The 16,141-nt window shown below is 23.0% G+C and overlaps 1 protein-coding gene across 1 annotated transcript in view; it reads right to left on the minus strand.

Annotated features, from left to right (window-relative positions):
• Bma-lim-8 (Uncharacterized protein) overlaps positions 1–9,046 on the minus strand; it is a gene marked incomplete at both ends in the record, with an annotated part of 31,207 nt that extends 22,161 nt beyond the window's left edge. Inside the window, 7 exons of the mRNA XM_043076527.1 lie at positions 291–351; positions 1,468–1,670; positions 2,112–2,175; positions 7,858–7,988; positions 8,144–8,279; positions 8,812–8,885; positions 8,969–9,046. Of these exons, the coding sequence (XP_042932461.1) occupies positions 291–351; positions 1,468–1,670; positions 2,112–2,175; positions 7,858–7,988; positions 8,144–8,279; positions 8,812–8,885; positions 8,969–9,046 (747 nt within the window). The remainder of the gene's footprint in view (positions 1–290; positions 352–1,467; positions 1,671–2,111; positions 2,176–7,857; positions 7,989–8,143; positions 8,280–8,811; positions 8,886–8,968) is intronic.
• Between the last annotated feature and the right edge of the window lie 7,095 nt (positions 9,047–16,141).

Genomic DNA, 16,141 nt, shown 5'->3' on the forward strand with positions numbered 1-16,141 from the left:
AGCAGTTTTTTCATATTTATTAGTGTGAAATTATTATTCGTAAATTAAAATGTTGTAAATTAACGAAATATATTTTAAAAAGTTAAGATTTAAAATAATACACATGAAAAAAATTTAATATATGATTATAGTTTAATAATATTAATTATAAATTGGTATTTTATTCTAAGATATTATAATCAAAAGTTTCAGCCTCAAATATAATACACAATCTAATCAAATAATGAATAAAATTTCAAAATCGATAAATTTTTTTTTAAAAAAGAGAAAAGGAAGAGAAACGAATAAACCTCGTCACTACTGCTTGTTGTATTCAATTGTGTACGATTAGAAATTTCATCGTTGAAACTGCTGCAACAATACTTAAGACGATAATTTGTTGTATGATAAATAGCATAAATGCACAATTAAAAGAAAAAAAATAACAATAATAAAAAAAAAATCTCCCACAAACATTTTTGTTCTTTTTTTGAAAACTTTTTTTACATTTTTTTTAAAAAAAAAGAAAAAAGAAGTCGAATGTTTCTACATTACAATAATATTTATTTATTCATCTTATTTTTTTTTTTCTAAATTTTTTTATCTAAGAAATCAAAAACTAAAAGTACTACTTATGTATATTGTGCTAAAATCAAATTATTATGAGTAATAAGCAAAATAATAAGTAGCAAAGCAAACTGATATAAGAATTGATAAATCATATAGCTATAACAATTCTTATACCTTTATAAAATAACCTAAATAGCAACTATTGCTGTCAGACTTTATAAAATATACTAAGGTTAGACAAAATAAGCCTAGATGATAATTATTGTTCCAAACTTAATAGATTAATTTTAATTTCCAAATTTGGATCTACTTGAAGATGCCAAATTTAGATTTACTTGAAGATGTTTCATAAAATATACTAACGTTAGCCAAACTAAGCTTACGTAACAATGTTTGTGTCTCACTAATTGTCCGTTTGTTCCTTCATCTTACTTGAATATAATTCGTAAACATTGTAATATTAGCTATAAAAATTTGATTTTAAAATGTTAAACATTAGGATAAGCAATATATAAGCATACGGCTTTTATCGTTTAATCAAACAAGTATATAAAATGATCTATGAATTTTTGCTCCAAGCATATAAGTAATAGTTCTACTTTAAAATTTGATTAGTTATATAACTTTCTTTAGCATACAATCAATTCTTATATGACCGCATGATCGGAATGAATAGCAAATCGTTATAATATCATTCATGTGCTTATATAAATAAAAGATCGTTTTGAATGATCAATTATTTGTGATATATGCAATATTTTAACTAATTAATTAATAAAAAATCAAATTTAAATCAAAAGAGATGATTATGATATTACTATCAATTTTATTTTATTATGTATTATGAAAAGGAAAAATATGTAATCTCAACAAATGTAATCATTAATAAAATAAAAAAAAAATTAATTAAATATTTACCTAACTTGTTCAACAAGTGATGAAACAATATAAACTAAATCAAAATTTGGTCGACTAAGAATTGCTTGCAGTGAAGGATTTGGATGTTTTCGGCAAACGGATAAATGATACTGAATTAATGGTTCCAAGGCTGTATAATCAAGTTGTGGCACATGCACAATGCTATTGCATGCATTAAATAGTGCCAAAATTGTAGCACAAAACTGAAATTGAATGATAGATTTGTAAATATAAATATAATTTTATCATTTCATTCAAATGTGTTTTTTGATAAATAAAAAAGAAATATTCATCTTTTCAGATAAATTAAAAAAAATTTTTTTGACATCATTGGTATGAAATAAAAAGCTGGTATTACAATTTAGATGGTTTTTTAACTTTTTTTTTTTTTGAAAATATTTATTAAATTTATAAAATTCCTTGAAGAATTTAAAATATTGAACAAATCTCTGATATCATTTTTTCAAAAGCAAAAAAAAAAAAACACTGGAATTAGTTTGATTTTAGAGAAATGATGAGTAGAGAAAAAATTTGAAATATTCTTAGCATTAACAAGAAATCTAATTTATGTAAAAAATTGATATAATTAAATATCATTGAGAATAATTAAGAAAACAAAAAAAAATTCTCTTATTCAAACATACTCTTCGAATTCGTACGCTGTTGTAATTTTCGCATTTCGAAAACTTTCCTGTAGTAGATGTTAGTCTGCAAATAGTTGAATTTCAAAAATTGAAAACTTTTTTTTTTGTTTCTACAGTAGATAATCGTACCTATAAACAAATCAACGATATAAATTATCATAATTTTTATTGACAATAATTTCAACAAAAACAAATTAAAATCTATTTTTGAAATGGCTTAATTTTTGTGCTAGAGAATTTAGTGAAAAATAAAAAGAAGGAACGAATTCCATAAAAAGAGAAAAGAAAAAAAGCATATTAGACAAAAACAAAAAAACGAAATATTTGATAGTGCAGTTACAAAGAGATAAAGCATATATTATGAATAAAGTCAAATTGAAATATATGAAATAAATAAACAAATATTTTTTAATAAAATAAGAAAATTCATGAATTATAAATTTAAAATAAAGAAAAAAGAAATGTGTTTAGATATGATATGAATAGGTCTAATTAAATTGAATTGTTAAAAATAGTATATTTCCATGCGAAAATCAATGTTTACTGTTTTTTTGAATCATTGATAAGCTTAATTACATCCAATTACCTTTTTTTTTTCATTTTGATTAAATTTTTTTCTCTATTTTCTCCTCTCATTCATTCATTCATAAATAATGACAATAACCGGTAGATATATAAATAATAACGATAGAATGACAACATCTAATGGCACTGGTATTTACCGCTTTTCTCGTTAATCGCTCTACAATTGCGGTAAAAACCTGTTTGATATAATAAGGAATAAATAAAAAAAAAATTCACAACTATATTGCTAACATTTATTTGGAAGAAATTTCTTCTTTTACATATGTAAAATTTAAAACTTATATATCAAATTAAGTTATGATAAATACTTTAACTATCATATAGTTCGAAGAAATTTCAATTACATTGCTAAGTAAAATTTTTATTAATTATATATCTACTGGATTTTATTGGATTATATGATGAATATATCAAAAGATTGGTCATATTATTAGCAAATTATCATATTAATAATTCATTGAAAGTTGTTAATAAATAAACTCGTCAGAAATTTATTAACAACACAATTTATTTTATGAATTGCATTGTATTTTATTACTTGTAGAAGCTGAAAGTAAGAAAAGTTGGTTTTAAAATGAAATTTGACATAATAGTATAATTTTAGTGTAATATCGTCATTGCTATGTTAATATTTTTACTTTGGAGATAATTATTATGCTTAGGTTAAATTTTTTATTAAATGAAATTAATGCAAATTAATGGAAGTGAAAAGACAAAAAACAAGATGAAAAGGAAAATTTGGCTTAAAATATCTTGAAAATCAAGAAAAATTTTTTTCTGCCAATATTCACATTTTTTATTTTTTCTTTTTTGTTTTAAAGAAAATCAATTATATTAATAATCTTTCTTGTATACTACAAAAACTAACAAACTTTTTTAAACTTAAAAAGTTTTACAAAAGATCTTGAATATTTTTAAAAAATTTTTCAGAAATAAAAGTTAACTTTAAAAAATTTTTTTGGGATGAAAATTTTGCTTTAGATATAATTCTATAGATACAACTTTAGATATAATTCTATTTAAAATCTTAAACATTATTTAAAAAAGTACAAAAAACTGGATGAATTTGATTTGATATTAAGTATTTTTGGGATTTAATATTAGAACGATTTAAGCTAATTCAAGTTAATGGATTACATTCTTCACTTTTCCAATTGAGAAAGATAAATAAAAAGTAAATGGAATTTATAGTAAGAGAGGAAGTGCTAATTGGAATGAAATACGAAATGGAATACTCATAATGGATGAAAATGAAAAGAGCAAAAGCGGATCATTATGCAAAAAAGTAAAAGTAAGTTTTTGAAAAATAATTCATCAATTTAAACATAGAAAATAACAAACATCTAAAATCAATTTGAACTTAGAAAGAAAGCAACAAAGAAAAAAACAAGAGAATTTGTAAATCCTGTAAATCAGTGGATTTAAGTTCAAACAATTGATTTAAAGAATAAATTCTAAGAAATCGAAAAGTACAGTTAATAAAATTATAATTGGATATGAATGAAGAAGCAAAAAGTAATGGGAGAAAAAATTTTCACTAAAATATAAATTAGATTTAGTTAATAATGAAATTCATAATTTACAACAAAATATTAGAAATTTAGTAGATTCCTTTAATATATTTCTTTTTTAATCCATTACTTTGTTTATTTTGAAATTAAATGAAATTTCCAAAAGTTTAGAACAAAAATTATCAAGCAAATTACTCGAAGTAACAATAAAACAAAAACAAACAAACAAAAAAAAAGTGTTTGAAATATCAAAGAATCCAGTATTATTTTTAAAAAAACTAGAAAATAAAAGTTAACTGTATAAACAATAAAAAAGAATAATAAATCATTAAGCTAACTATTTTGCATAATAACTGAGATTTTGAAAAAGTGATGATTTTATTTCTAATGAATATAAATAAAGAGTGGCGGTAATATTTCATAAGGTAAGCACCTTTGACCTTTTCTTTATTATTCAAATGTTAAAGTCAATTTTTCTATCATTTAAAATGAACAATGGGTGAGTGGGGTAAGTTATAAAATGAAATTTCAAAGGAAATAAATGAAAAAAAATATCAGTAATAATTGCAAAGAAAGAAAAAATGAAAACGATGAAAGAGGTGGAGTAAAAGGTGAAATGGTAAATTATTGTTTTAAAGAAACGGAAACAATAAAAAAAAAATTCGAAATTAGGTGAAGTGGAAAATTCCTTAATTTCCGAAATTTCAAACAGTAGCAAAAAATTTTAAAAATTGAAAAAATGATACCCAAATTAATGAAAACCTACATCATTTTGGAAAATAATTTGTTAATGAAGTTTTTAAATTATACTGATTATAAATGTAGCTAGAAAATTTCAAAACAAATTAAAAAAAATATTTCCAGCATAAAATAATCAAGCAGTAAGATACTTTAGATAATTTCATATTTAGCAAATCAGGTAATGCTTAATAAAATTAAGCATTACAGAATAACTAAATATTCAATTAAGAATTTTGATAATAATCCAAATTTTATAATTTAGAATATATGGCATTGATTAAAATAGCAGTAATAAAAACATATTAAAAACAAACGCATACAATTGGAAATAAAAATATTTCAATTATAACTGATAGAAATAAAATAAGACGTTAAATTTGAAATTAAAGTAATAAAAGAATTAAAAATGAGACTAAGAAAATCTTCAATAAACAAGAATTTATTAAAATAATAATTGAAGTTTGTTATTGAATGCAATTGAAATGCATTTAAATTGATATGTTAAAAATTGAGGAAGATAACAGAGAGAAGAAGTGAAGAGTGAAAAGTAGGAAGAGTGAACAAAAAGATGAAAGAGAAGAAAGAGGAATTGATAGGTTTGGTAATAGAATTGAATTAAAGATGCCACGTGTGATGATTTGGTCATTGACGGGATGTAGTGAAGTAGTATTGTTGGTTAAAATCATAATATAGTTCAGAAGAAGGAATCATTGTCCTTTCACGGGTTAATGACGAAGATTGTGATGATGATGACAATGATGACATGCTGATGATAGTGATGACGATAACGATGATTATGATCATGATGATGTAATACCAGTAGTAACAGAAAATAATTTCAAAACAGATACATACCATATATTCATCCATCCATCTATCTATATTAATATCTCTCACTGATCATTGACCACTTCGTATACATATATATATCATTTGGTATGTATAAGATTCATCTGTCTTGCATGTAATACATAACTTTGAACATATCAAAAATGTCGGTCATACTATCATCAATTTCTCTCTTTCAATCTATTATTAACTAATTTATTTATCTATGATAAATATTAGGAAATGAACGATTGATAATACAGTTGTTATTGATAAGATTAGATTTGATGAATACCATAGAGATTAAAATTTAGAATTTCATCTGTTTCGTTTTTCCTAATCTAAATAGTTTTATTGTACAAAATAGCGCATACAATCATTTACCATCAAATCACACAGTTCCATCTTGATTAGCTAATTTTATTAGTAATGTTATTTAATGAAAAATGATTTTATTAAATATAATTATGTGCGTTTTGAAAAATGGTTAGATTAGCAATTTAAAAAAAAGTATATCATTGAATTTATTCGCTAGTTTAAAGGAAGACTATGATGATATTGTTGTTACTGTATAAAACAAGAATATGCTTCATATCAAGTTAATTTCATAAATATATCTTATCATGGCCTCATACTTCTCAGTTTATAGTCTTTATAAAAATATAATTAAACCAAATTTTAAAAGAATAGGTGAAACTGAGAGCAGACAATAAGGAATCATTGTTTACGGAGCAAGTATAAATAATAAAATCCAAAAAAAAAAAAAAATGACTGAAATTGATATTTTAAAGCTTCATCTTTGTTACCATAATAAATAAATTCCAATAAAAACAATATATTATTAAATTTAATAAAACAAAAACGATAAAAATGATGACTATTTCATTATAGAACTTCGTGCATACTATACGATACGTTATCACAAATTCATGTCAAGTCAGATACATATCATAGTCCCATAAAGTGCCTTTTTAACAATTTTATTACTTACACTTCGCCTCTTCGCCTTCATTTACAGAAAGTTTTATTTACATTGAAATTACATTTAATAGTATTAATTTTTATCGAAATAGCAGTCATATATTTGATCTTTCCTTAATATTATTAATAAAGATGTGTACAACTGTAATTTTCTTCCCATCTTTTCCTCTTTGTCATTTCATTTTTAACTTACACTTCAAGTTTTAACATGTAAAATTAATCACATTTGAATTAAAATTCATACATAAATTTCTTGTTATTAATTGCACTTATTACTTATTTGATATGATTTACTTATCATTTATATTAAAATAATAATTAATTTGGAAATATAAATAGTTAAAAAACAAAAAGAGAAAAAGCAGCTTTCTGATGTAACCTTCTTAATTAGCAGACTTTTGTTATAATACTTATCATATTTTATCATTTATCGTATTTTAATAGTCTATTATAAAATCATTCAAAAAAAAACTGATTGAATATGTGATACAAATGATAAAAAAATGAATATTTGTTGATGTAATACAATATTATTTTCTTTTCTTTATAGCACAATATTAGATTCTTTTCTCTAAATAAAAGTAAGTTGTCTGACTAAAGGAGTCATATATTTAATACAATCTTTATCAACAATTAGTAACTTTAAAAATTAAATTATTTCTGTTATTGTAAATTATCAAATATTAATAACTAAAAAATGCAAAAAAGGATAGACTGCATTATTTAGATAAAAAAAGAAGGAAAAAAGATAAAGAAAGAAGAAAATCAAACAATTTGTTCTCATGATTTATTCAATGTTAAAAAGGCATCGTAATGTTGGTAAAATTCACTTTTTTTTTTTTTTTTTTTTTGCTACATCAATTTTTAACCTCAAAAATATCATATTATCCAAAAAAAAAGAATCTTATTGCTTATAATCCGATAAAATCAGCTACTTTTTTATTAACTTTACGATGATATAAAACAAGCTAACACAATGATAATATTAATATATTGATAAGAAATATCACTTGCTATGTAAAAATGCATATTCATCTTTCTATGTAAATTTTCAATTTTTAAGTACTAATTTTTGCATTTTGAAGTAAATGTAAACATACTGCTTTTTGATGAATACTTTGTACGGTTTTTCAAATCCTTCATATTGTTCCAAATCTTCACGTAAAAAAAGTAAGTGCTGTGGAATATGTAATCGATAGAGACAAATTAACAAAAACTGCAATATCCAATCCTATAAATATAATTTCTAAATTTTGTAGTGATGAAGATAAACTATACAATACAAGCTATATACTTAAGTTTTACAAATTATCTTATTATAAAGAGAGAACAAAAAAAAAAAAAAAAAAAGAAAACGAAAGAAATATTTAGTTAAATAATATATACTTCATCATCGATGTAATTCTTAACTTCATTATACGGTACATTTGCTTTTGTAAGTATTTGACGCGTTGTTTGAGTGGTTTTTCCATGACGATTACGAGATAAATCAAAACAGCCAGGTATTATTTTATTTATTATTCTGAAAATACCGTTATTATTCATTAAAATATATTCGCTGCATTTATCTATCGTAAAATATAATCGGATATAGTTATAAAGAGTGCATACTGTGAGTGATTTTACAGTATGCGAACGATTGTATACGGTAAACAAGTTTATTCTACGATACGTGAATAACTGATTTATTTGATATAAAACATAACTAACTGTTTACTAGGAATGGTGTCATCCTACAATGTTATAATCACAGCATACAATGTATTTTATAATACACTGACAACTGCATACTTATTTAAACGTAAGCAATATTATATAGATGCCACTCTCTATGATGCAGTAATCACAGCATACAATCATTCTGTAGTATGTTAATGATCATTTACTATAATTTTATTCTGATTTAAATATGTGTAAACGATACACCTTGACCAATTAATTAATCAAACCTAATTTTGCTAAATAAGCTAATTAATCGTTTCAAAAATTCAAATTTATGTTGATTGCTTCATGCAAGAAAGCATAATTGCACACATGTCAACTGAAAAAGTTACTTGCGTAAATGAGTTCCATAGCGTAATGAATAAATAAAATCGTCGCTATCAATGAAGAGTTCTCGACAAGTTACCTAAAAAGAAAAGAAACATAGCAAAACGAGGAAAACTTAAAACTTTCAATTTTTTGAAAATAAATAAGGAATGATAGTAACACTTCAAGCCATCGCTGGGATTCATTCATTGCCATATCTAAATAAAATGCCAATTCATCGCTATCACAATACTCTTTCATTATAAACACCATATATTCTTTCCTATAATTTTGTATAATTAGCTTTCTAAGTTAATTTAAGCTTTAATTGATCACATTCAACAATATGTTTTGAGAATCAGTCGATAACGTTTTGAATTATTTTTCAATGGATTCTTCCTCAGTAACAAAGCTTTCTTCATACGGCAATCTAGAAAATAATTATATTTCTAATAAGTTCAACATTTATATTTTTCTGATATAAAAATGATCATCACAACGATATTTTTATAATCATCATAACAATAATGAAAAAGATATGAGTGTTTTGTTATTGTTCGAACCTTTTTAAAATTTATGTAAAATTTTTTTTTTGCTAATTTTTCTTCAAAATATTGTTTAAATTTTAAATTTTACACTAATTATTATTAAAGAACGCTAATTATTAAAGAACATTTTCATCAAATCATTTCAAGCAGAATGATATATTTTCAAATAATTTTTCTAATTTTTATAATAATTTTTTTCATTGTTTTTTCATTATTAATAAAAATTTGCAATTGAAAAAATTTTTTGTCAAATAACCAATAATAAAATATGCATCGATTAATTTCGTTCCATTATCATCGAAGAAAAAACATTAAATAGAATAAGTAAAAACAAGGAAAATAAAAAACACAAATGAAATTATTTAGCAAAAGCACTTTGAAAAATTGATTTAGTCATACCTTTCTTTCTTTATACAATTTCCCCAGTTGTGATGGAATTTATTAAGAGAAAAAATAAATGGTCAAAAACTAATTTAAAAGGAAATCTCATAATGTAGCACTTTGATAAATGAACTTATTATATATGTATAAGTTGAGCAATTATAAGCTTACTTTCTATAAAATTAGTTTGCAGATGCATTTTTGTTATTTCAACTATTTACGTTAAAAATAGATAATTATTCATCCACATTTAATTAATTAAATAAGGTAAGTGAATGGTTATTTAACTACTAAATCAATTGTATTAAGATGTGAAATCATTAAAATCTGGTATTAACAAAAAATAATGTATAGAAGTAGGCAACAGTTTGAATAATGGTAGTGTATAAATTGGTTACATTTAAATAAAGAATTTAAAGAAAGTGCTGAAATTAATAGCATTTGTGGGATTGAAAGTGAATGAAATACATTTGAAAGGAAAAAAGATCGTTCATTTATTTGTGGTATAAAAGTGGAACCAAAAAAGGTCAACAATTTTAAAATCAAAATATGTCAAAATCAAAATAAAGAAAAAGTTTAATTTAAAATTTTTAACTCTAACAAAAATGAGATTAATACAACTTTTAATTGCATTTATAATTGCAATAAAATCAATCTTTTTAAAAGATTTAAAAAATTTAAAAGAAAAAATTCTAATCGAAAAAAAACTTTCAAGATTTTTGTTTAAATTAAAAAATGATATCAACTTGCGCATATATGAAATATTCATTTGTAGAATTTTAATTTATTATAAATTTTCATTCTTAGTAATTCTTTTTTTTGTTTGTTTGAAATACCAGAAGAAGACAAGTAACACTTTGCGCTTTTTTTTCGATTGTTACATTCATTATCAAATATTACATGTTTAAATTTAAAATTAGTAAATTTCCAAAATGAAAATTAATAAGCAATCAAATGATATATGATTAAAACTTAAATTGAAATTAGTGTATGTAATTATCTTTATTCATATAATTGATGTTTATCTGAAATAATCAATTTGCTTCAAATACTTAATAAAATTCTAATAGTACGAAACTATAAATTTTATGGTAAGATTTGAAGAAAGAATTAGGTCATAACTACCAAATATTATTTTATTATCTCACTGTTACAAAGATTATCAGGTGTGCATTTCATTTCAATAGATTGTTAGGAAAGAATCGTTATTTACAATTTTTCTTTGCTGCAAATAACTTTTTAAAAATTTTAGCTTGGAAGCAAAAATAGAAGAACAGTCGATATTCAATGAGAATAATTAGAAATAAAACGAAATCAAAGTGATCGAAGCAAATTAAATTTTTAAAAAAGAGGAAGAAAGAAAAGAATGCAACTGAAGTAATCAACACGAATATGATAAAAGTAATTGGAACAAAAATTTAGCTAAAATAATTAAAATTATCGAATTGGTTAAGCAAAAAAATTGCATTATTATTTGAATTGAAAATTGATTAAAAGCATTAAAAAAGCGCAAAAAAAAGTATGAAAAATTTTAGGAAATTTTAAGAAAAATCGAACGAATAAATCTTGATAAAGCGTAGGAAAAGAAATGAAAACATCAATTATATTCCCAAAGGAAATTTTATTTTTTTCATAACATATTGCTGAATTTCATTTTTTTTTGTTGAATATTTTTAATTGCATTAAAAATACAAAAAATTACTTTAATTAGTTCAAAAAAAATTTTTTTACACAGAGTATTCTATGAAAAAAATTTCATATATTTTTTTTTTTTCATATTATATAAATAACTGTTGATTTGGTATTTATATTTATAATTAATAGTAGTTAATAAAAACAACAACAAAAAAATCATCAATTCATATGCTGTATTTAATGCTAAAAAATTTAAATAAGAAAGAACAAAAAACAGAGGAAAAAACGAAGAAAGAAAAATGATACTAATTGGATTATTTGTTAAATTATTTATCATCTTTAAACATTTTTTTATTATCTAATATTTAAGTAATATTAAATAACATATCCATATGCATTTAAATAACTAAAATATCACATTATCATAATTACTTATTTATTATTTACTTTTTTGTCTTGATTAAATTAGCAAAATATATGTCAATTAATTCGTCTCAAATCATTGCAAAGATGAAAATTTCTCCACATGTTTGTGTCTAGAAAGAGAAATGATAAATTAATGGGTGATTACTTGGTGACATTATAATGGCAAATTTTGGCACAATAGAAAAAAAAGAAAGAAAAGAAAAGAGAGAGAGAAAAAAATGGCCAAACCGCAAACATTTGTGAATAAACGAAAAAATTTGCCACGATGACCTTGACTTGTATTAATTTAATGATAATGAAGGAAGAATTGATTTTTTTTTTCGTTCAATTTATTTATTTGAAAATAAAATTTTTTGCTAAAAATTAAATTATACCAATGCTGAAAATTATAAGTGAATAAATATGAGAAAAAGCTTCAAGTCTCGAATATTTCTTAATGCCTATTTGTCTTTTTTTTGAAAAAAAAGACAAGACTAGATTATTAAACCGATTTTTTTTTTTTGAGATACTACAATAACTGTTTCATTTGAAACATTTGCAAGCAGTACTAGCAAAATTTTTTAATTAAGAAATGATAAAGTTTTAAGAAAACTTGCAAAAAAAATTTTTCTTGATTCATTTTATTTTCATTTATTTAACACTTCAAAAGCTGCAATCTTTAAATTAATCCAAATCTAAAAATTGATTAATTATTCCCACCAAAAAGATTATAATTTATTGCCAAAAATTAAGTTCCAATTTTAAAATGAATAAATTTCCTCCGAAATATTAATATGTCATTAAATTGTTTGGTCCTGTCCAAATCAAATCCTAAAGAATTACTGCAATGATTTATAATTGCAAGTCTTTTGACAAAAAGAAAGAAATTGAAAGATTTTTACATTCATAATAATTCCATTTGAAAATGTAAAATCACTAAGTGATATTTCGGCAATTATCAAAGAAAACAGAAAATTAACGAACGGTAAAATGAATGAGCAAAATGGTCAATAGTGGAATAGTTTTATCTGATTTAGTTATAAAAACATTAATAATTAGCATTAAAATAATGCACGCAGATTAATTCAATAACTTAAAAAAATTAAATATTGTTTTGATAACAATTGTTATTGTACATTTAATTTGCTGCAACAATTATTATCTAAATTATATTTCTCAATTATAAATCCTTTTTTTATCGCATTTATTTGATATTTTATAATGAATAAAGTTTGAAATGAACAGATTTTAGTAACATATTAATCTGTAAAGTCCAAAATTATCTGGAAACATTCTTGGAGAAATTTACATTTTTACATCTGATTAGCCCAAAGACTATTCAGAAATATATGTGTTATTACTTATATTACTAAGATAAATGATAGAAGTTATGAAGTTTGCTTATTTATAGAAATAAATTATTAGAACTTTTGAAGCAATGGTTCTTATATCAAAGAAATATGACTATATACATCACATTTTGAGATTATAAGAATCAACATGGAATATGAGTTTTTTGAAAAGATTCATTCAATAGTTACTAAATGAAATAAACCACTGAAAGTATTATATGTCTTTAAATTAAATCAAAATCCGTTTTTTTCCGTCTCTTTCTATTCAAACTAAACATGAAAGGTGAAACGATAATGCAATACCGTTGTCTATCCAAAGCATAAATTTTCATAGTTGAAATTTAAACAAAGTATTATAAGAAGCAATACGAATTGCAAGGCACACCCAATGTAAAAAAAAAAAGTGAAATGAAATAAAATAAAAATAACGTAATAAGAATACCTTATGAATACCTAAAAATTATTTGACGAAACGTAATCAGAAAACAGAACAAACAATTCTGGTCAATTATAGCCAAGAGGACGTTGAACTGTCCACATAATGGACTACAATTTATTGTTAAATTAAGCCATTATTAATATGAAATTCGAAATATTCAAGGTTCAACACCTCATTCTAATCTACTATTATAAGAAGGTAATCAGGTACTTATATTTACATATATAAATAAGCAAACCAAAAAATAGTAACTGGTAGGCCCAACGAACAGATGAATCTTATTTATACTACTAACATTTAAGCAAAAAAAAAAAGCTTAATAAGTCAAATTTGATAACATAAAAAAAATATATATATAGGAACAAATATGTGTAAGTATGTATACTTTTTTGATAATGAAATAAAAATTATCTTTAGACATTATACAAACATAAAATATACTTATAATCAATTATTTCTTAATTATACCTATAGGCTTATCAGTAGGAAACATCAACAACAAATTAACAAAGAAATTTTAACTCAAACTTTCAATAAGTAAGAATTCGTACACTTTAATTAGAAAAAAAAAATAATAATGTACCAACACATCGCAAACATTGGGCACAAACAGTGATATCGGTGACGCTATGATAATATTAGCAAAATTGAGCACGCTGAAGCGTTAATCACTTAAAAGGTAGATTGTATGTTATATTAACAAATAATTATACTGATAGAAATATGTGAATGCATAAACATATCCAGCTACTTTTGAAACGCTGACAATGACATTAACTGAGCTTTGGAAATTTTTTGTTCTATGTCTACAAAATGATTTTTTAATAATGGCAATAATATTAAAAATAATAATCACAATCATGATAATAGTAAAAATAATAATAATAACAATAATAGTAACAATGATAATAATATTAGTAATAATAATGATAATAATACTAACATTAATAAAAAAAGATAATGATAATAATATTAGTGATAACAATAGCAACAGTAATAATAAAAAAATGACAATAATAATAGCAATGTAATAACAATAACCATTAATAATAATGTAATATCAATATGATGTCAATATAATATAATATATAATACAACATTATATAATGATATGATAACATGATATAAATGTTAATATGTTAGTATAATAATAAAGTATATAATATATAATATTATATAATATGATAATAATATATAATACATTAAAATCTGACTGCGAAGAAAATCAGTTACCGGATATATAGTGAAATAAATCAAGTAGTGAATATATTAAATTTGACTGTAAAGTAATGGATTGGAATGAATTATCTGAATGAATTAAGTGATTTTAATGAGGATGACCTCTTGAAGACTGCAGGAACGGTAAGTGTTGTTTTCTTATGACAGTGTGAAGAAGTTGACACAATTACACTAGAAATGGAAATTGTCAACATTAGTTCTGAGGTGAATAGGTGAAGTCAAAATGCAGTTTGAGGATCTGAATAGATGGATCACTGGAAAGAAAGGATCAGTGAGGACAGAAAGGTAAGTGCGACTGATCATTTGCTGTGCAAATATGCACATTCTGTTTGACACATTCTTTTGATAGATGAAACATTGCTTCAATGCTCAAATATTATACGTTTGATGATATTCAACATGTGCAAGCAGTTCAAATAAATTCAGGTCATATTGCAAAGAATAAAGGTCATACTCAGGTCGTGCTGTAAGACATTTAAGTTAGCTTTGCAGGTCACACCTGTAGAGATCTAGGTAATGCTATAAAGATATTATAGAGGAATTTTAGTTTAGATCAGACGTTTATTAGTTAAACAGTTATCTAACTTTACTAAAAATCGTTTCAATTTCTGTGAAAGGTATGCACATGCACTAAAGTAAAACAGAATGACTTGTAATAATTGCTATTTACAATGAAAACGAATTTGTAAGTGGAAATAATTGACTTTAAAAAGCATGATGAAAAGTTTAACTTATCGATGTTAATTGAAAACAATTGGGATAACAAACTTATATGAAATGGTTTCGATGAATACATCATCATTTATATCATTTTCACAAATATTGGAAATATTTCCGCAACATTTTCAAATATATTTATATTACACTTTTGAAATTTAATAAATATATTTCAGTAAAATGTTTAGATCTTGTTAAAATAATATCGACTAATTGACTAATTAGCTTCAGACCTAAATTATGGTCTAAAATTTTTATGAATTATTGTAGGAAAAGATTTGGTGTTTATTGTTTAGCAAATTACATTTCGTTCTATTTACTGCAAACATTTTCCCTTTTTAGATTTTCCAAATAATATAAAAAATTACAAATTTTCAAAACAAAAAATTATAACTGATACAATTAATGTAGTATAATAAGTATAAGCATAATTAGTATAATTGCCCTCACAATGCATTATTTATGCAGTCGATTTTTCCAGAAATAAAAGTTTGTTTAAGAAAAACTGCTTAACCAACATAATAAAATATTTAATTAAAATAGCCAGTCAGTCAAGTATTCTAGATTATTTCTGGTAATAGATATCATAATAAGCTTGTCATGCAACATGAAAGTAACAGTTAGCTCCGAATCTCGTGGC

Source organism: Brugia malayi (genome assembly GCF_000002995.4).
Source record: "Brugia malayi strain FR3 genome assembly, contig: Bm_v4_Chr1_scaffold_001, whole genome shotgun sequence".
NCBI classification, from domain to species: domain Eukaryota; kingdom Metazoa; phylum Nematoda; class Chromadorea; order Rhabditida; family Onchocercidae; genus Brugia; species Brugia malayi.